The 23,197-nt window shown below is 40.7% G+C and overlaps 1 protein-coding gene across 2 annotated transcripts in view; it reads right to left on the reverse strand.

The window, feature by feature from the left end:
- slc4a4b (solute carrier family 4 member 4b) overlaps window positions 1–23,197 on the reverse strand; it is a 73,238-nt gene that overhangs the window by 16,050 nt on the left and 33,991 nt on the right. The window contains exons 6-16 of one of the 2 annotated variants that reach the window (XM_036588815.1): window positions 22,154–22,333; window positions 19,325–19,401; window positions 15,450–15,607; window positions 12,837–12,924; window positions 11,714–11,868; window positions 11,432–11,551; window positions 11,047–11,221; window positions 4,424–4,557; window positions 2,795–3,063; window positions 2,636–2,691; window positions 1,007–1,192 (exon numbers count right to left, since the gene is read on the reverse strand). In XM_036588815.1, the coding sequence (XP_036444708.1) occupies window positions 1,007–1,192; window positions 2,636–2,691; window positions 2,795–3,063; window positions 4,424–4,557; window positions 11,047–11,221; window positions 11,432–11,551; window positions 11,714–11,868; window positions 12,837–12,924; window positions 15,450–15,607; window positions 19,325–19,401; window positions 22,154–22,333 (1,598 nt within the window). Of the gene's footprint in view, window positions 1–1,006; window positions 1,196–2,635; window positions 2,692–2,794; window positions 3,064–4,423; window positions 4,558–11,046; window positions 11,222–11,431; window positions 11,552–11,713; window positions 11,869–12,836; window positions 12,925–15,449; window positions 15,608–19,324; window positions 19,402–22,153; window positions 22,334–23,197 lie in introns of both variants that reach the window. The other variant, XM_036588814.1, reaches the window with a different exon arrangement.

The following is a 23,197-nucleotide window of genomic DNA, read 5'->3' on the forward strand; positions in this document are numbered from 1 at the left end:
AATTGTTTTACAGATATTCTTCAGGGGTAGAAGTGAGCAAAACTGTCTGTGTTTTAAATTATTTATTATGTTTCTGTGGACAAAAAGTGATTAAAATGATAAATAACATACTATAATTATCTATTTACATTATTTTTAGTCTGCCTTGACATTTGAAATATGATGGATTCTGGATACATATTTTATTTACTTAATGCTCAATGTTACACAGATTTCTCAGTCATTTTAGAGTCATCTGTTCACGTCTAACGTTTCTTTATTCTTATTTACAGCTTTGAAACCTGCGAAGTTGCACAGGGTAGCATAATAGAATAACTTTACACATTTGTCTGCAGAATGTTTTTATATTACTCAATAAAGTGATTCCAAACTTTGGAACAGTAGTCTACAAGAACGGCACGGATGATATATAGACATCACCAACAACTTACTCCATCAATCAATCAGCTGTGATTTACACATTCTGCAGACATGCCATTGAGGATCAGGCATAACTACCCGACTGGAAGCAAATGGAGATTAATGAGCTTTTAATGAGTGTGGAGTCGCAGTATTAACGCAGATATTACATTTTTGGCAGGATTTAGCGATGGCTATTTTCCACCTACACTGCCAAGGCCATGAGCAGGTTTATCAGAAAGACAGGAACGTTTTAGATCTCGGCTCAGCACCTGTGTATGTTCTCAGGATCTGGTCCACACCATCTTTGTATCAATTATCATGCTGATCGTTTCCACAGCGATGCAGATCAAAAAGAGCAAGATATGTATCCTTGGATTTTCTTTGCTTCCCCCCACATACCAAAACTGTGTGCTGTGATTTTGTTTGGCTTGGCTGTCAAATATCCTCCTCCTGACAAGGTGAAGGTTCTTGGCCACATTATGCAGGACCCTCTGCCCGCAGCAAGAAGCCTGGTTCTCAAGGCTACAATGTGCTGGTTTTAAACAAGCAAATCTATGCAATGTAGTGTGTGCTATTGTGTGTGTGTGTGTGTGTATGTGCGTACCATTGTAGGGAAGAACCTGCTGGTTTTAAACTTCTTTAAGCCCATGGAGCAGGTGTACGTGCCCAGGAACAGGATGAATGACATCAGCGTGATGTCAGGGACAAATTTACAAGCTTCGCCCTTCAGAACCCCACCCCACTCCAAACACTCAGAGCGAGACAACGACGACCAGGTGGCATTCCAGTGCTTCTGGAGAAACACACACACACATTTATACATACACACAAACACCAACACACATAAAATCCTTACTATATAACATTAACCTACAGACATATTTTACCGGTAATTACTGACATACCGATAAAATATTAATGCAGTTAATACGTTTTATTAAGTATTAAGAAGTGATTAGGTTTTGCCCACTATAGGGGTACACAGACATTTTGAGGGGCAGGAGCTTTGGGGCAAAAAAAAAGGGCAACATGAACATTAATTTAAACGCCATTTAATTTACGGCTTACTGCAAACACTCTTTTCAAGAGAAACAGTGTAATCACGGTTAAGAGGAAAGCAATCACAGTCAAACAAATAGTGCAAAAAATGTTTGCATTGCTGCATCAGCAGGGACTCGAAGCCCAGTCTCCAACATGAGTGACCTATAACTCCAAAAGCTCCTGGTATAAATTTCTGATCTTTCACAATAACAGAAACTTGGTTTAGCCACACAGTGAAAATGAGAGGTCAGCTCAGCTTAAAATGATATAGTAACTGATTACATGGCTTTTCTTGAGTGGACTCAACTCAAACTTCTTAGCTCAGTCAAAAATTCTCCCAGCTGCTGTTTCTAGGTCTGCATCTCTGTTAGATAAACAAAACAGAATTTGTGTTTTTTATTCAGTTTCTCCACTAGCTGGCACTCCTTCTATCACACAGACCCATCTGGCATATTTTCCTCTTGGGCTTCTGGATGCAGACAGCTTTGGCATTGCTGGGATTCAAACTCACAACCTCCTGATGATGGGATGAATTATTAGACAGCTGCACCACATGAGACGATGCCTTGCTTTAAAGTTAAAACAACAAATATTTTCTCCAGTGTATTAAACATTTGTAGACACATAAGCTGAGTTGCTTCATGTGTTCCTGAATGGTGCAGTGGACTAAGCCGTCAACCCAACAGGAGGTTGTGAGTTTGAGTCCCAGCGATGCCATAGCCATCCATAAGTGCGTACCCTAGAGGAAGAACGTCTAGCAGGATTGTGGGATGGAGAGAGTCCTGACTGGTGGGGAAGATGAGTATAAAAAAACAATCTAATTTTATTTACCTCACCGAGATGCAGAACTAAAAAATTGAGAGAACTTTTGACTCCACTAAGAAGTTTGACTTGTGTGAACTTGTGTCCTCAAGTTGAGTCAACTCAAGAAAAGCCATGTAATCAGTTACTGTATAATTTTGAGTTGAGCTGACCTCACATTTTTAACAGTGCAGGTATTATCGTTGACAATATGTTTGGTTGTTGTTCAAAATAACCACATTTCCTCAGCTGATAACAAAATTAGTGCCAGTTAGGCCGTATAAAACTCAAGGCCTTATTATTAGACCTGCTAACCGGGCATTTCTACAGCTTGCAAAGAGGCAGGGGCTCAAAGCCCTCTTAGGGTCTATCTGAGCATGTATGTACACACCTGTCCAGAGGAGTTGAGTAGTGCTTCTATTTTTTCATCCAAGACAGAATTGTTGCCTGTTTAAATAAAAGGTGTAGTGTCAAGCTGCAGCACACATATATATACAAATATATACATAGACAATGACACAACTGCACACACACACACACACTGTCGTACCTTCCGGCGGAGTGCAGTGGCAGCTGTACTGCGTGATTAGGTCCCTGTCGAAGTGAGAGTTGATGGGGTGGTAATGTGCGAGCTTCAGCATCTTCTTGAAGGAATCATAGATAAAGATGAAGCTGATGAGAGCCGAGAAGCCTTCCTCAGTGAAGCGCGTGAAATACTGCACCAGAAAACTCGCATCTGTTGCAACCAGGACCAGACAGAGAAAGGCTGACCACAGGCCGATCCACAGCCGAAACTCCAGGTAGTCAAACCCATTGTCCCTGAAAAAGACGGTCACAGTTAGTATCACTGACTAATCAACCAATTCAAAGTCCAAAAATGCACCTATTAACCCTTGTGTGGTGTTCAGGTCTATGTTTACCAAAAGAAAAAATGATGTGATTTCTATTATTTCAACCCCAGATTTCTTGGCCTTGGTCTGTGAAGATAATGTGAAGAACAATAAAATAACCCATTTTCAACGCCTTCACTCTGTTCACCCCCCACACATTTATATTACACACGTGGTGTTGGGTGAACCCACGGGGAGTAAAAGTGTGGAGGTGCTGTGTCCTTCACTCTGTTCTCCTCCTACATGGCCTGCTGTTAGTGTGTGTGTGTGTGTGTGTGTGTGTGTTTGTATATGTGTGTGTGTGTGTGAGGGTGGACAACATGGACAGGCTGCTGACTGGCTACAGCTGCTAAAGGAGAACTCTACGCTGGCCACTTGTGATATTTTAAACATCTGGTAGTTTTACATAAATTGTTATGGCTGTGTTGATTTAAACACATCAACACCACACAAGGGTTAAAATATATAGGTGTCTCTGAAAACAAGCCGTCTCTGAACAATTCAGAGAGCTGGATTCAGTGCTTGGAAACAATTGTTAGATTATTGTTATGTTACATTAATTTACATTAAGAGTTGAGAATGTTTTTTCCTTCTTCTATAAGGTTACCTTTTTGGAGATACAATCATGTACAAACAATGTTCAGTATTTAGAGATTTAAAAAGCCTTTTTATCAGGGCAGTAAATATGAGAACATTAGAATACATAAAAATAATCAAAAAACAATTTTCCAGTCATTCTGAACCATTTCTATTGATCCTTTTATCATGAAATTTTGACACATCGGACGTTTTCATATTATGTCATAAAATAAAAATGTACTGAAATGGAGAAATGGAGGTTTTGTTCAGGGAGTGACAATATATATAATTAATGTTATTACATATTAATAATATTACATATTTATATCTATTATAATTATAATTTAAATAGCATGCAGTTGTAGTCTCACTGTACGGGACGTACACATGAAATCTGTCTCAATTATTTATAATGGAACACAAACACACACACACAGACACACACACACAGACACACACACACCACACACCTGAAACCTGATAAGCAGGCAGACACAGACTGAGAGAGAGAGAGAGAGAGAGACAGAGAGAGAGGAACAGAGAGAGTGAGAGAGAGAAAAAAGTAACCCTGGATGCTTCACCATGACTCAACATTGTCCTTGGCTGACTTTGGAATCAAGAGTATGCATGTATCTGTATGTGCGTGCGTGTGTGTGTGTGTGTGTGTGTGTGTGTGTGTGTGTGTGTGTGTGTGTGTTAGTCCCACTCACTTGCTGAAGTTGAAGAGCAGACGTTCGAAGACGAGCACTGGTCCAGTGCTGCTGAGGATGGTGAGAGGCTGACCAGCCAACAGACAGAAAACTGCCCCCGCTAACGCCGTCCCCACAAAACTCTCCAAAACACCCTGCAGACAGACCGACAGAGAGAGAGAGAGAGAGAGAGAGAGAGAGAGAGAGAGAGAGAGAGATCAACATATTATTTACAGAACTGCTGATGATGTGTAAATCATGCAAACAGCTTCATTTTTGTAGTTTATGCTCTGCCCACAAACCACTGCTGAACTGGACTGCGGGATGGATGGATGAATAGACAGATAGACAGACAGATAGATAGATAGATAGATAGATAGACAGACAGACAGATGGATAGACAGATGGATAGACAGATAGACAGACAGATGGATAGACAGATATACAGATAGGTAAACAGTAGAGGGCATAATAATACATAATAAATAAAAATAAGGATGTACATATTCATGTTTGCATACACGCAGCACACTAGGGCATAATGATGCACATATGCCCTAGTGTGCTGGGCATATGAACTTAATTCAATATGACCTTAATTCAGTTTTATATGTTAAACGTGTCTCGTCTCCATAGAGCTCTGTTTGTAAACTACACAGCTTGGTTTTCCTCTAATAAGTAAAATTTCTCCAGCAGAAATTCTCCAAAAGTTTGCCATCTAAACAAGCTATCCACAAATATCACAGCCCTGGAAACTGATTCATAAAAAGCCCAATCATTTGGGTGTGGGTTCATGCATAAGCCCCGCCCCCTCCTTGCCCACTGTACTCCCATAGGCTGAACCCAGCTGTCTAGTTTCACTCATTGGCAGTGGTTTCCATGAGGGCCATATCGGCGATACCGTGTTAAATTTCGATACACTGTTTACACTGTTTCACATCTGATTTTTCAACATGTACTGAAATTGCTACATAATAGACAGATATAAACAGACAAACAGACAGACAGAGAAAAGTACAGAAAAAAGATGGAGAAATAAAAGAGAGAGACAAGGAGAACTGAACTATGCACAGAGAGAGATGCATACAAAAAGAAAGAAATGAAAAGAGAAGAGGGACGGGGGGAAGTTTATTTAGCAACAACAACGAGGAACACAAGCATCAAATATCGTCTCCATGAGTTGCCTGGAAGCTGCTACAAGACAACTGTGAAACTGCAGAGTCAGACAAACTGCTGTTTCCAAACTAGGGCATGTGTGTTGTGCATGATCAGAATATACGACACACACACTGTCTGCATATATCTGAGCTTCAGCAAACCCACCACAACTTCATCTCTCTTTCCTGAAGCTCAGGGTCACAAGTTGTGACTTGCATTGACAGTTATGCAGGTTCTCGTGGCAGAGCGGTCTGACACTGCGGCCGAGAGCTCAGGCGCCGCTGGCTGATTCTCTGTTTCAGATTAGCGCGTCCTTGCTCTCTGACTGTTGAGATTCCACAGCACGAGTCTTTCTTTTTCACGCCTCATTTGTTTGTGCATTTAACTGTAGCACTGCTTGGGTTACACATTGACCACATCATTATGGGAAGAATCCTTTGACTGTACAGGTTACGGCTCCTCGCAGAATCTCCACGCACTGTGCTGTCTGGTGATAAACGAGTTGATAAATGAGTAATGAAAAAGCGTAAACGTCCGTTTGAGCGACGCTGCTGTGAAGGTCATTGTGGTGTATCCACAAGTGGAAGTGAAAATATGTTCGGGGGCCAAACGGTCCAGATTTTTAATTGACACTTTCAGCGAAAACCTGTTTCAGTTTAGTGATGGAACACAGTGAGTCAATAGGCACCCAAATTCATAAACGCATCCCCAAAAACGTCTCTCAACCTACATCCTGGTCTTCATTAATGTTGCACTGATATGTTGATGTGGTTTATGACACTGGCAAAGGGTAGCAGATAATAGAGAAAAAGTCCAAAAAACATCAAATGCTGTGTCATTTTACACTCTACTCACATAGATTGAATGGAAGAAAACCTGCAACATCACTAATTTAGTGAATTTAGCATTTTTGATATCAGCTAATTAACTCACTGTTTTTGGCTAGGTTAATAACATCAGCTGAAATGAAAACACACAATTAGAATTTGTGGTCTGACTTTATTTGGATAGTCCACTATGGTCCCCTACAGATTGTATATAAATATATATATATATATAATATGTTATATGTCCAAATTGGTGAACATACACTGTATGTTCAAACAGTGGTGGGGTTAGGGTTAGGATTAGAGCCAGGTTTAGAGTTAAAGACAATTATGGTTAATTTAGTAGATATTTAGTTGAATGTAACTTGAAAGTAAATTAAGTATCTACAAAGCATTTAAAGTGGACTAATCCAAATAAAGCATTACCGAATTTCTTTATCTTAAAGACTTTAGACTGACACCTTTCTCTGTGTAAATTTCTTCACCATCTCTGGTGGTTTCAACCTGACGTCTCTGCTGTGCAGCAGACTGTGTCCTATACTTATTTTATTTCTAAGCATGCTTCACAAATTCAAATATTACTGGACTTCAACTTAACTGAAATGCTCATCCCCAGTGCGGACAAAGGCCTCAGTTGACACTAAACTTTGGCAAAAGAAGCAAGAAGTGTTTTTGCCTTCTTCTGTTCATAAACATGTGAAACAACAAACAAAAATAAATCTTTCTGGGTTCATGAAACTTGATGCTACAACATCAGTGGGAGTTTTCTCTGCGTAAATAAGCCACCAGACTAAACTGAACCAGCCTAAACCTCTCAAACCAACACATGGAGTTAAATAGCTCATGTTTGGAAGAGAACCATGCCTGAAGCCCCTCCTCCTCCCAATCTAACGTCCTACAAATTCATACCTCACCACCTGCCCTCTCCTCCCTGTTCCTCAGACGGTCAGACTACCTCTGGTCATCAAAAAACGGACCCTACTTTTTTGCTTTCTGGCCAAAGGCAGAGGATGCGCAAAGTCATCAGTCATACAGTCTCTTCTCACACTATAACTATAGAATCGCTGTCGGAACGAAACTTCTCACTTCTTGTCATTTTTAATCGCTAAATCTTCCTCGACTCTTCATGAGCTTGGGGACTGGAGGTCTACATACTGTGTGAGGACCTTTCTGAGTTCTGAGGTTAACAGCACAGGCGCTAGGAGAGGGATTCCCTGAGAAGGAGAGAGAGCGTGTGAGCGTGTGTGCTTAGTAATCCGACTCTATTTAAAGTGAAGCTGATCCTCCTTAGCCTGTGCCACATGGAGCACCTGCAGATCTAAATATGAAGCACAGCCTTCTATTCCACGGCACATGGCTGCATACACCACACACACACACCTACTATAAATACACACCAAATCCCCCAACACCCCCACCACTATATCTCTTACTGTATGTGTGTGTGACATCTTCCCCTGCTTTACCCTTTCTTGGTATACACTACAACATACAGCACACTGCTAAATCCAACACTAACTATAGCCTGGCTATGCATGCGCACTAACAGTCACTTGCTGCAGTGGCATGCAATGCTGGACTTCACATACTGTATATGCTATATAGTGTGACCACACTGTCTCTGCATCATAAAAACATGCTCTGTCGAGTAGCTGTAAGAGTTAATGAACAGACAACTAGTCAACCATATTGACGAGAAAAGCAAAACAAACAAAGGTTTTTCGATCTGGGTGAGTAACGGAGGCTAACTCTTTACACAAGCTAATGAGCTAATGCTAACCGGTACAGTACTGGATGCTGATGAGGGCTCGTCGCCTTCTTACAGGTGGATTATTTAACAGTGAAAGATCTTTTCATTTTCACTGTTTCTGTGACTTAATCTCACCACAAAACATAATATAAATTTTCATAGCTATGCTGACGACACCCAGTTATACATTTCCATTGCTTCTGATGACCAAGGCTCTGCAGACAGACTGACCAGCTGTCAGATATCTCTCAGTAGATGTTGCGAAATGTTCTATTTAAATCACAAAAAAACATGAAATAGAAACTCAGAGAAAAATGCTTTATGAGAAACTTGGTTCCTTAGCTTCATACACCAAACCTGAAGTAGGAAACCTGGGTGTGATCTGGTGGACTAATCTCAGCAGTGACAGTGTCATGGGAATAGCATGTGTGCTGTACTGGTACAACAGTGTCCAGCACCAATAGCGTTGTTGGGGTTTTGTCTGCACTTATTGGCCACCTTATTAGACAAACCTACGTAATTATACAATTAGAGACTGTAGCCCATTTGTTGATGCACAGCTGATGTCAGTTATCCTTTAGCTCTTTATCAATGGTCAGTTTCTGTCCAGATATTTTTGGTTGATGGTCGAGTCTCAACCTTGTAGTGTCAGGTAACGTGTGTAAAAACCCTCATACTACCACGTCAGTGTCACTCCTGTGTTGAGAATGGACCACTAGCCACATAATATCTGGACCACAGCAGCCCTGAGGCCCTGAGAAATTGACCACTGATGAATGGGGAAGCAACAGATGGGATACAGTCAGTAACTGTACACCTACAATGTGCACCTATATGGTTGGTGTACCAGATAAAACAATGAGTATGAATATTTCATGTAGTGCTTCCATTATTTTGGTCATCCCCTTTATCTACATATCTGTGTTGATAGATAGCTAAACAAACAGAGACACAGAATAGGGCATTAACATTATTAATGACTAAATCACGAAAAAAAATATTTAATTTATTTATGTCTATATTTGCAGAGACTTATCTCGCTGCACCAAATCAGGACTGTACAGAAATAACATTTAATCCAGGTGAATTTGAAATTCCACCTGCTAGATCTGCACTGACGAACTCAAGCCAAATCCAAAAGCATCTCAGAAGCTGTTTCTGAATCAGTTCTGCTGTTATGGTAACTGGTTACTTATGGCAATGACAACAGGACAACAGAGAGAGCCACACTGATCCCAGATCAGCAGCAAAAAAGCCTATGACGCATGTCTCTAGGAATCACAGTGGAAGCTCACTTAGGGCTAAAAATAAAAGTACTCAGAGGAGGCTGTAGGTCATTATCAGGTTTCCTAAACACACTGAATGAGGAGTAGGACTGGGGCTCGTGAATGAGCCTCTCTAATCCTGTCCTGTCTTGTAATGCACTAATATACCCTAAATGGAAAGCAGTGGTTGTTTTATCCACGTTTCCTAATGTGTGATGTTTGATAATTTAGGGACCTGCAGCTCTGCTATGATAGAGCTGTAGCTGCCATTCAGTATGAGACAATGATATGAGTGAATAAACTAACCACATGGTGAGGTTCGATTTAGTGCTGCCTGGCGATGCATAACCTGAATCAGATTAATCTAATAATGGTTGGATAGCATAGCGGATACCACTGCTCCACATGAAAGACCAAAGGTTGGAGACTTTTTGCAATTTCCGGAGTAGCATTTTTCCGGGTCCGATTGTCCTGTATTGTGGGCCAAGACGCATCTTTTTAGTCCAGGTGCTTCCAGTCTTGTGTTATGTATAAGTAGCCCTCATGTTTCCCTGCCTTATTTGTCTGGCCTTGTGTCGATTTTGCGGTGTTTGGTTTATGTTTTCTGTGTTTTGTAGTGTAACGTTAAATAAATCAATTTTTACTTGCACTTCCATCCTGCCTCAATGCCTTCCGTCTGTGACATTACAAGGCTAATGTAGCACATCATTGAAGCCTGTACCCTACCAACAAGCACTGTGCAAACTACATGCCTAAACCATCACACACCTCCCTCAAACTGTGTGGAGTCCACAATACAGGGTGATTCAAAATGATTAATCCGATTTCAAAGTGCCATATTTTTGTGACCGTGAGGCGCCCAGGAACCAATCACATACCAATTGAAAGAGGGGGTCATAGAGGGAGTTTCTGACTGTCACCAGAAGATGGCTCCCTTCAGTCTGCGAGGAGATTCGACCCCTGAGCAGAAAGTATTCTGCGTTCTCCACTTCAATAAGAGTGAATCCGTCATAACTGTGCAGCGTGATTTTCGTCTGCAGTGAACCTCCAACAACTCAGAGCGTTCGTCGTTGGTTCCACAACACTGGATGATCTCCGAAATCGCATTGAAAGAGCCGTGAGTGCAGCGACACCCGACATGCTCAATCCAGTATGGGATGAATTTGACTATGGTGTTGATGTTGTCCGTACAGCTGGAGGAGGTTCAAACTGAGCACTTATAAAATTACATAATAAACTTTATGCTCACTTAAACCATTTACAGTTTACTGCACTGTTCTGTAATGATTTACAAGTGAAATAAATCATTTTGAAATCAGTTGAATCTTTCTGAATATATAATGTTATATTCGTATATTCATATAATGTTATCTATGAAACAAAGAATGCTGCCTAAGAACAGTAATAACAGCCAGCTTTGAGCCTGATCTATGACAGCAGACAACAACATCATTTCCGAGCGATGTGAGTCAGCTGAACATGTGGGCCAACCTGTATTTGAATATCTGCTCTGAAGCTGAGACAGCGGACAAATCTACCACTTACTTAAACACACACGCACTGCCTCTCTCTTAAAGTGTGCACCACATCTTCCAAAGTTCATTAAACCATTAGACTAATTAGATGAGCAATGATCTTTTGTACCTGCATGTTCTCCGTGGCGTCTCCTAGCAACCCGCCAAAGGTAATGGCGTTGGTGACGGTACCCAGGTAAATAAACAAGATGGCAGACAAGGACTGGATGTTCAGAGCATCGTAGAAGTCGCTCGCAAAATACGGCAGCTTTCGTTTTACGTCCAGCATAAGACCACCGCAAAACCTGTAGGGGTGCGGAGGGGGAGGAAAAGAGAGACAGAGAGAAAGAAATTAACTGTACATGTAATATTTTATAGCGTTTATACAGTATTACATGTATATACAGATCTGTTAGGATACTGCAGTGTGGATTTCTCTATTTACATCGCTGCATCTGGTGTGGCTCTATGTACATGTGGTATAATTACACATAGGCCTGCACTCGCATACTCACCTGCCAGTGAACTTGAGCTCGTCACCAACTTGGTGGCCTCCGCCTCCTCCTCCTGCACCCCCTTCATGAGGAGCATCTCCGTTCATCTGGAAACCATCTCCACCTGCCAGGTTGTTCTTACTGCACATACAACAATTAATAAACAACCATATTAGATCGTTCATCTCTTGACCACTTTCTCAGAACTGCACGATTCCACTGATGACTCCATTTGGGTTGTGGTAAATGATGTTAAGTTGGGCAGATGTTTTAAAAGCTCAGTATCTGATCTCCAGCGTGTACCGTTTGTCAGCAGATGGTATTGTTTTGGGGGGTTCAATCCGGATGTCAGGGTCCCACTCTCCTGGAGGCAGCACTATGACCTCATCTAGGAACTCCTCGATGCCAGCCAATAGGTCGCCCCGATCCTTGGCCTTGTATGCGATGTCATGGAACACCTAAGGTATGGGATACAGCACATAGCATTAGAGACATCAGAGAATAGAACCAAAATAAGAGAACAAATGGTTTATTTTTTGTCTAGTTATCAATACACAGTGTTGCTGGCCAATCACAGGCAGAGTATTAAGCTGCTGTATGGCTCAAAAAGAAACCTAAACAAGCTAAAGAAGTTTGGACTAAACAAATATTGAAAAGCTTGAAGATTCCACAGTCATTCTTCGGTGCTCTGGAAGCCCAAACAATATCAAACAAACACGGATATTCCAACGTTGACTTTATAATAATTTCACTGGCTGCCTGTTTGTTAGGGCTGATTTTAAGATTATTCTGTTGGTTTTTAAAGCTCTTATTGGATTAGCATCGTCATACAGCTCTGAATGCCTGAGAGAATATGTTCCAAATGATGCTTTAAGATCATCAAGCGCAGGCCTGACAAACATTTCCAAAAATGAAGTACAAAAAACAGCTTTCGGGAACATTTTTTAACACATATTTGTCTGGAACCTTTTAGACTTGCAGTTTATAAGCAATTGGTACTTTGTATTTTTATATTATTAATTATGTTCTTGTTTTTTAATACTGTTTTTTTTCTAATTTTAATTCTGATTTCTTAGCCATGTTGAATGAGCATACTTTCAAGCTGTAAGAGAGCTGGACACAGTTCTGTAGAGGTGATGTAACAGATGCCTGGGATTGGCAGCCATCACTAATCAACAGGCAGTGAAGAATTAACTTACGCAGGTGTCTGACTGTGTGTTGGTAAACTGGCAACCTAATAGTGTGAACTAAAGAGGGATGTGTGTGTCCTGTGGAACTATATGTGAGATTCTCAGAAGGCTTTTCTTTATCCTTTAGCCTCTCTGTGAGAATCTCCTCGACTACAGTGACCTACCCAGGACCTTTCATCTATTAGAGAGTGATAATCTTGTAAAACACACTCTCACACAACCTAAAGTAGACCTACCTCATCTGACATGAGAGTAGCAATGGCTCGACCGATCTCATGGTACGATCTGGCTTTTCCTTTGGGCCCCAGGAGAACAAACAAGAACCTTTAAAACAACACAAACAAATATCAAATACATTTTCACAGCAGCTCCAAACAAGATTACATTTTTTTTGTAATATGTTACGACCGCACAATAAGAATACTCTTAAAATTGTTTAAAATAGTTTAAAAGGTCAAGAATTTAAAAAAATAATTAATAAGAAGTTATCTAAATAAATAAAAAGGCAGACAGTGAGCTGTTCTAATTTAATGAATATGAATATGTGATGAAGCTGACAGGCTTATTGTTGACTCATGAAGATCAGAAACCAGCAAGATCTGAGCTTTAACAGTAGACGATTCACTGTTCACTACTGGGCAAACAATAGGTAACGGCTGACCTTTTATTTTTATGTGTCATAACTGCTTATCATTATTATTTAGTGATCTAATTAATAACCATTAACAAATTTCAAATCATTCATAAACTCTTTATAAGAGTAGACTTATTGTAAAGTGTTACCAATACTTTAAATAATGCATAACCTTGCACACATAGGTAGCAACATCCTATATCGACCATATCAGTCAGTTCCCACAAGTAAATATTTAATTGTGAGGTTCAGGTCACAACCTCATCACAGGTCATCGGAAAGAGAAAGAAAACTAATCATTAAACTGTACAAGTTTTCCGTTTTCTGAATCTGTATTCTGTACTCAAAGTCATTTCTGAGTTTATCAGCTGCACTTTCAGAACATCTAAACTTTCTATCGTGACTAGTCACCAGTCTGATCATTTAAAGCTTCCCCAAAATGTAAGAACCAAAATCAAATTTGAGCTCAAAAAAATGTCTTCTGCCTTCAAAAGGGTCAACGATGTTGTAGTTGTCATATACAGGAGCTATAATGTATAATAATGTATAATACATGTAGTGAAATTCTTGGTAGAATGTTCCAGAGCAGTGCAAACACACTGCAACATGAGGCACAATATGAAGTGCACACATACATCAATCAGGCATAACATTATGACCACCTCCTTGTTTCTACGCTCATTGTCCATTTTATCAGCTCCACTTACTATATAGGTGCACTTTGTAGTTCTACAGTTACAGACTGTAGTCCATCTGTTTCTCTGATACTTTGTTAGCCCCCTTTTACCCTGTTCTTCAGTCGTCAGGACCCCCATGGACCCTCACAGAGCAGGTACTATTAGGGTGGAGGATCATTCTCAGCACTGCAGTTACACTGATGTGGTGGTGTTGTGTTAATGTGTGTTGCGCCGGTACGAGTGGATCAGCATCACTGCTGGACTGTGAATAGTCCACCAACCAAAAATATCCCGCCAACAGCGTCCTGTGGGCAGCGTCCTGTGACCACTGATGAAGGACTAGAGGATGACCAACACAAACTGTGCAGCAGCAGATGAGCTATCGTCTCTGACTTTACATCTACAAGGTGGACTGACAAGGTAGGCGTGTCTAATAGAGTGGACAGTGAGTGGACACAGTGTTTAAAAACTTCAGCAGCACTGCTGTGTCTGATCCACTCGTACCAGCACAACACACACTAACACACCACCACTGTTACTGCAGTGCTGAGAATGACCCACCACCCAAATAGTACCTGCTCTGTGAGGGTCCATGGGGGTCCTGACCACAGAGAACTGGATAAAAGGGGGCTGACAAAGTATGCAGAGAAACAGATGGACTACAGTCTGAAGATGAACAGATGGACTAAAGTTGAATTTGAAGAGTTTCCCTCATTTTTACTATTTTCCACATTTTAGAATAATAGTGAAGACCTCATGGTTATGAATAACACATATGGAACTACACAGAGTCATAAAAGTGTTAAATAAATCCAAAGTATCTTCTGTTTTAGATTTTAGATATTTTTAAAATAAGCAGTTTTACACACTCTTAATCATTCTCTCAAGCAGCTTCATGAGGAGCCCCCTGAGATGCTTTTCCCTCAGGACTGAAGAAGATACAGATGCTTGTTGTTGCATTAAAAAATGTTTGTTTTGTTTTTTTTGTTTTTTTTTTTATTGAAATGATATGTTTTGTTTTAGAAAATGATTTATTTTCTTAAAACTGAATTTCCTACATAGGGATTTATTTTACTATTTGTATTTGTCTTAGAAATAAATTGAATATGAATTTAATCGTTGAATTTAATCCTGGCTGTACAGTACACAATCCTAACAGAGAAAACAGGGAGCATCTCACTCTTAACGTCTCTTACAGGATGTCGTCTTTTTGTCAGTTGGGCGCACAAATTAGACAATTAGGCAGACATAACTAGTTTTGGCTAAGAATAAGTATCAAAATCACAAATCTCAACATTATCATGTGACACAAACGAAGCTGATCTGTATCAAACTCAAGCAAAAGGCTGTTGATTAAAATGTCTTTAATATTACGAAAACTGTATACTCGGTTAGATGTGTCCAAACGTTTGACTGGCAGTGTAGTACACTTGTCTATATCCATACAGTCTATGCTGTTCAGTCAAGCCAGGTGAAAAAAGTTTTCCTACAATAAAAACAATGTGTTGTATGCAATGTGTTGTGCTGCTGGTGATTACCGAGTTGGTACAGGGACTTCAGTGAGTCCCCCCAGCATGACGGCCTGCTGCAGCCGCACGAATGCCACAAAGGGAGAATCCAGGAAGTCCACCTCCCCCACCAAAACGTTAGACGCCTCCGCATCCCGAGGGATTTTCTTCATGAACTTATTATTCAACTGCAGGAAGAGAAAGATAATAACATACGGATCAGAAGTGGATCCTGAGTTCTTATTCTTAAGTTCTTCTTCACATCAAAACCATTCAAAGGCCACTCCAGGGCCCACAGCTTTACCAGAACCCTCTGAGTTCTTTATTAAAGCTACACTATACAAGTTCCTTGAACCAAATCTGACCTAAGGCCTTTGACTTTTATTATTATAATTATTTCAGGCTTTACAAGGTGGCTTCCTTCACAGCAATGCGCATGTACTGTCACCAGTGGTGGTCATTTCCATTCTTCTGAAAGCAGTGAAACAGACAGCATAGTGGATAACACTATCCAATAAATAAAAGCCTTCAGTAAATGCTCCTAATATGATTCTGGATAAGAGCAGCTGCTAAATGAGGTAAATAATTTACATAAAATAATGTAAATGTTTAGAAAAACTCATGTCCGATGCCATGGTTATGTTAAAGTGATTCACTGTATATGATTCAATGATCCATCCTTAGTTCCTCATGGAACTTCATTTATGGATTATAGCATGAATGCTACAAATCTATAAATGATCACTTATTGGTCTCAGTATTAGCCACAACAACGTAGTTATCAGCCCAGAAATTCTATAATGGAGAATTCAGGGAAATCGTTCAGAGTGCATTTCTCCACCGTTTTGGCATCGCACACTTGAACTCTATGAGTCACACAGGATTTCAGGTTAAACAAACACTCTTGCAAATCAAACGCGAAACTTTCAGCAACTACCCTGTAAGGAGCCGTTATCAGGGGTCACAGATAAGACTTTACATTGTATGCTACCGCAGTCTGGCCGCATATGAAACATACTGACGCTGAGACCCCTGATAAGTTGATGAGGGGGAGTTGTGTACTCTCAGAGGTCATGCAATGATTCACTTTATTTGCTCGCCTGGAATGACAGATAAGGGCTGAGCTTCAGTACCACTGAGGACATGAGCACATTCTGAGACCGCAGGGAGAACCGCGCATACACAAGCAATAAACACTCTCTCACACACACAGAGGCCTTGTGTGTGAATGTTTAACAGCAGTATTCGGGCAAAGGTTGATGCGTATCGCAGGTTATCAGCGTTATGACTCCAGAGGTGTGATCAGTATACAGTAGCAGCAGTGTTCGCGTGATGGACGTAACGGCCCTGACGCAACTCCAAACACACGGAGGAATTCTGCCAGAAGGAGACCGAAACTAGGTGCCTAGGTCCTCGGAACCTACTGTGTGAGAGACTGAATCAAAGCAGAAGCCTGTATTCACAGGTCCAGCGTCAAGGCAGGGCATGGACTGACTTAGCCCGTCCTGAAAGGACTTAGCCCCCCAACTCAGTTCGGCCGGAAAGGTGTGAGAAGACAATCCCTTGTTTCAAATATATAGAAATCTCGTTGGTAATTTAAATCAAAGACACTGATTTTTAAAAATATAGACACCTAATTTGTTTTCTGTGGTTTTTTTGTGTTGTGGCCAATCAAAAACAATGCTTTCTGCGTCATTTCTAAGCGTGTGAGGCAGCCGAACCTAAACACTGCTTTATTTTCTTAGTCCTCCAATCACTGCTTGCTATCATTCAGTTCTTTAAAAGCGAGAAGTGTTTCCATGAATATAAGCTCCCCAAAAAATTAGTCACCTTGCGTGTTTAAGGTGGTGACTCATTTTTTGTCCAGGGAGAATGGGAATAAAAATCACCTCGCTTCAAGGCAAGAATTGCTTCTAGACGTCAACGCAGGTCCTTCACAACCAATTTCTGAAAGAACACTCAGCGGGGAAGCGGCTTTTATCCACAAGCCATGAAACACGCCGGTGGTCACTGTCCGTCAGTTTCATCTTCCGACCACAATTCTGATGAGAATTTCCTGTAGGCTGAGATTTTTGCCACTGCTGGTCGACCCGTATGAGCATACGCTTCGATACACCTGCAAATTTAGCTACCTCCTTCACACTGTGGCCTTTGGCACACCCAAATGCAATCATTAACATCTGCTTTGTGACCCATTTTCCACACATCTAACGAGACATTCACTGCACTGTACCACCTTTTCTCAATCTATAAATTCTATCGCACACCATACCAATCATCTTCGTGCAGCGCCATCTGAAGGAGCCTGAAGTTAATACCGCCTTAAACACGCATAGTAACATTTTTTGTCGGGGGAGCTTAGTTTGAATTTGAAGTTCTGGATATGGCCAAAGATGTGTCTCAGAGACCCATGAAAGTGATGACCTGATACCCTGACAGAGCTGGAGTGCTATTGTATTATGGCTCTGGATTGGGTAGGATGATTATTGCACTGCTGTCAGCAAGAGACTAAAGCCTCATATGAAGACACTGAACGTTTGGAAAATCTATAAAATCTATCTGTCAACAAAGCCTGCCCAACAAATTATTCTGGTGCTGGGGCTGCATATTCCATGTGAAACAAAAGCCACTGTAAACCAAAGCACATGTACATATGTGTGTATGAGAAAGACTGAGAGAAAGAGGTGTGTGCACTTAAATGAGTACAATCAAAGAATTACGTGTGCATGTTTGCATGGGTGTGTAGTATGTTATTGAATGTTTAAGCATGACAGAGAGAAAAAAGAGGTGTGGGTGGCTTTGTGTGACGTTGCTGTTAAACTCGCTGTTCCTCCTCCACTCTTTCCCAGGACAGTGTACTCCTCTGACCCCAGCCTCTCTCTCTGGAGGATGAGACAGTGCTAGCCTGCCTGACACACAGCCAGTAGTGAAGCTTCTCAAAATTTTGGTCTGGGTCAAACCTGAGGACAGTGGGTTACCTTTGCCACGCCTTTCTGTGACTCAGATCGGTGAAAGGGTGAAAAGAAACGACTGTATTAATCTCATTGCATCATCCAATCCAAACTAAGGGCTAGAGAACAAGTTTCGTCTAAAGAGGTATAGTCAGAGCTGTACGCTTGGGGATGGAAACCAGTGCGCTCGCCTCAGGCCTCACGGCGAGAGTAGAAATATATGTACATATATATATATATATATATGTATGTATAATACATATGTTTATGAAGTACACATAGATACACAGAAAGTTGCCACAATGTGGGGATAACTAGCAAGCCTTCCTACGTTTTTACATTCCAGTGCTGTGACGTCACATAAGTGCATGTTTTGTATGTTGTTGTACATGTAAACGAGATATACAACATAGGACAAGACGCAAATTCCAAAAATACCATTCAGGAGTGGAAAAAGGGGTTGATAATGAGACTGTTGTTGCAGAGTCAGAGCAATTTCAAGTTTACGCAGTACTGCTGTCACATTTCTTGCGACTGCACCATTCTTTAGCCTACGTCATCCACATACTTATATAGGATGAACCTGCCAAATATGCCAGCAAACATGGTTGAGGACCTGCTGAATGTGCTACAAGAAAGCCAAGAAGATCTAACTGTAGGCAATGGTGAGTTGTTATGCAATATATCAAAGGCAATAATCTTGATTGTACACAGATGGTTTGCGAGATATTGTGTACAATAATAGTTCATAGCGGAATCTAGAATGGCATCACATCAGGTGGGCCCTGCTTAGGTTGGCTCATCCCGAGCCCCGTCCACCCACTGAGACGGTCCTGAGTGCGTTTCGTCAATCGATTCTTTTGAATCAACTGCTCAAATCGATTCACACCTACCTTTCTGTAGGAACTGCACAACAAGTCTCTCACTCAAATCAATGCAGAAAAAACTACATACCTGGTCTTTCTCAGGCTTGTCGGAGAGGTCATTCAGACTGCTGGAGGTCAGGTTGCGGTGGGCTGTGGTTGGACTACCTGTGTGGGTGTGACAGAGGTCAAAGTTTAGCCCTGAAAAACAAAAAGCTATTAAGAAAGTATAAGGAAAAGCCAGAAAGACAGACAAAGACCCTGAAATAATACAGACCCAAGAGTGGTTCAGGGGCAGACATTTAAGGAAAAGTGATCTCCCGTTAAACCAGTAATTTATTTTACAACCCAATTTCCAAAAAAGTTGGGACGCTGTGCAGAATGTAAATAAAAATAGGATGCACTGATGTGCAAATCAAGTAAACCATATTTTTAAAGGAAAATACTACAAAGACAACATATCAAATGTTGAAACTGAGAAAATGTATTGTTTTTTTTTAAATATATGCCCATTTTGAATTCGATGCCAACAACATGTTCCAAAAAAGTTGGGACGGGGGCCTGTTTACCACTGTGTTTCATCACCTCTTCTTTTAACAGCACTCTGTAAGTGTTTGGGAGCTGAGGAGACACTGCTGATTTCATCTGCTCAACAGTTCAGGGTCTCCTTTGTCATATTTCATTTTTTCATTTCATAATGCGCCAAACGTTTTCAGTGGTGGCAGGTCTGGACTGCAGGCAGGTCAGTTTAGCACCGGGACTCTTTTAATACGGAGCAGTGCTGCTGTAATACATGCAGAATGTGGTTTGACATTGTCTTGCTGAAATAAACAAGGCCTTCCCTGAAAAAGACGTCGTCTGAATGGCAGCATATGTTACCAAAACATATATATATCGTTCAGCATGAATGGTGCCTTCACAGATGTGCACATCAATTGTTGCACTATTTGACTGTGCAGTCTTTCACAGAGTGGTGAACCCCTCCTCATCTTTACTTCTGAAAGACTCAGCCTCTCTGAGATGGTTTTTTATACCTAATCATGTTACTGACCTGTTGCTCATTAACCAGCAGGTGTTTTTTTTAGCATTACACAACTTTACCAGCCTTTTGTTGCCCCCGTCCCAACCTTTTTGAAATGTGTTACTGGCATTAAATTCAAATTGGGCATATATTTTTCAAAAAAACATAAAATTTCTCAGTTTCAACATTTGATATGTTGTCTTTGTATTATTTTCAATGAAATATAGGGTTTAAATAATTTGCACATTATTGCATTTTGTTTTTATTTACATTTTGCACAGTGTCACAACTTTTTTGGAAATTGTGTTGTATTTCTTTCATTGTTACCTGATAGTTATTTTTACAGCCCAATAGGAGATCACAGTGAGGGCCTGTCCACAATATATATATAAAATCAGTACAGATAAAATGTTGCAGTAAGTTAAAAATCAATAAATGACAATAGCTTTGTAAAAGCAATAATTCTAAATGTAATATAAATGTATTATACACTATCTGCTGCAGTGCTGCCAAAGAGTTTTCTTCTGTATCAGATTGAGTTTCGCTGGGTGAACTAAATTTATACTAGTATTGAATGCACGTAGGAAAGGCTTTCCAGGCACAGATTAAGCCAGTGTTAGACTACATTATACATTACAGAGTGGGGAGTACACTGTCAGTGAGGAGTCTTCCTCAGAGGTTCTAATCTCAGATGTAGGGAACCCCTGCTCTGCACATTTCCCTCATCTAACTCTTCACGTAATATCAAGCCCTTGATTAACTGGGTTAAGCGTGTTAAAGTGGGGAAAACAATGGCCTACGACTGGGCTAATCTCTGTCTGGAAAATGTTTTTTGTTCTAGATTTAACACAGAAGCCTTTGGTTACTAGTAATCTACTTCTATTCATCAGTTCTACACTTAATCTCAGGTTCTAGACTTACAGAGGAGGCCCATGCTGTTGCTTCTCTGCATCTGTATTTGGTCTTCAGTTTCAAAGGTGGTAAAGCAAGGCACAGAGTGGTCAAGAGGACTACGTACTTTCATGTCACGAACACATACAACGCAGGGACAGAAAGTGAGAGAGACAGAGGGGAAGCATGCCATGACAGAGGAAAAAAAGGGAAGAGAAAAAGAAGAAGAAAGCAAGATCAGCTTAGAGCAGAACATTTGGAAAGGCTTAGAGAAGAACACACTCTAAACTGCTGACTAGGCACTAAAGTTTCCTTTAGATTACTTGAAATAAGACTGTTTCCTCATCTCTACGAGTTACAGAACAAAGACTAAGACAGTCCAACCAGAAGTACATGAGAAATATAGTATATACTGAACATGAGAATATCAGAAATTGTTACATTATCAAGATTCAGACAGAAGAAAGCAGGATCTACTCTGAACACTAGAACAAAATCAAGCAACACACTCAATAACATACTGATCATTTAGTCCACTACAATAACATCCATATATCAGGCCTGCATGAGAAGCCTGTGCATGTTCACTTAGTTTCAAATAGCAGATTGTTTTCATGTGTAATCATTAAGGCACAAACCATTTAAAGCAGGGGAGCACAACTGCAGTATTGGGGGTCTTAGCGTATTTCTTTGCCTCAAAACCTACTTGGTTCAGTATAAAGGTAGGTACCAGGTTTAGAGCAGAGAAATGACCAAACTGTTGCTTTATAGGCTGTTATGTTAATTCTAATGCAATGAATGCAGCACTCTAGCATGTAACAATGTGAGTTAGAATATAAAAATATAAATCTAAATGAGATACAAAGTCAAAGTTTACAGTTTAAAGTTGCAAAAGGCCAGACAAGGTGAAAAAAAGTTAAAAAGAGATAGAGAGACAGAGAGACAGAGAAAGAGAGAGAGAGAAAGTTAGAGTTCGAGTATTATAGTGTAACACCAAACCAGCATTACCGTTCTCTTGGTTGGAAAACAGCCTACTTGCACTGGACACAGTTTTGCCAATGTCAGCCAGCGAGCGCAGGTTGGACTTCTTGGTCTGGTGACGGTGTTTCCGTAGCAACGTGTACATGACCTTCTCCTTCAGGTCAGGCTTTAGCAGCCCTGTCTCTATCTGACTATCCGTGATCATCTCTGAGAGGGAAACAGAGATAAGGGGGAAGAAAATAATGAATTCAGTGTGTCGATATGCGTTTCAGAGAGAGACTCAGTCCCATTTCACCCCTCGCCCCTACCACTTAGCCCTACCCCTCCGTTTTACATGTTCACGTCTAGGTGTAGGGTGTCCTGATTTGTGTTGAGATAGAGGGGTAGGGCGAAGTGTTTTTTAGAGGCACACTGCAAACAGAGTGTTATGAGAAAAAAGAAAAACTGGCAAGATTTGGTCGCTGAACACACAAGAATGTGAGAATTTTCTCTGTTAAAAAATTAAGATAAACATTGTATTTTCTTAGTTTAATGTTGTTTTAGTGTATTATGGTCCTTTTCTTCATAACAAGCATAAAAAATCAGTAGTAGTGCTGATGTCTTGGTAACTAGCTAGCGAAATTTCCTGTTTCACCTTAAATGGTGCAGCAGTTACATTCTGGCACCTTAGGCATCAGAACCGCTGCTTCATTTAAGGTGGAACAGGAAAATTTGGAACAAGAATCTGGTGAATATCTGACTTCAGCGTCGTATCACTGAAGAATTAGTGGTGGGTGATAATAAATAATTGCCCCCCCCCTTTGAAAATCATATGATGCCCTAAATGTAACTAAAGCCCAGCAGTGAGGAGCTGAACTTTACCCTCCTCTGCTGTCACTGCAGACTGGCAGGGTCGCCCACAGAGCAGCGCTAGTAGCTGTTAATGAAGTAATGCTCTTTTTATTTGAGGGTCCCATTTCCCTCAGTTCCAAGGAGCAAGGAGACACTCGAAAACAAGGGGTAGGAGTAAAAATAAGAAATGGGATTAGGCCAAAGAGTGAGTTTTTATTATTAGTACTTCCATTCAGAAAA

This window comes from Colossoma macropomum, unplaced genomic scaffold, assembly GCF_904425465.1.
Source record: "Colossoma macropomum unplaced genomic scaffold, Colossoma_macropomum, whole genome shotgun sequence".
In the NCBI taxonomy this organism is placed as follows: Eukaryota; Metazoa; Chordata; class Actinopteri; order Characiformes; family Serrasalmidae; genus Colossoma; species Colossoma macropomum.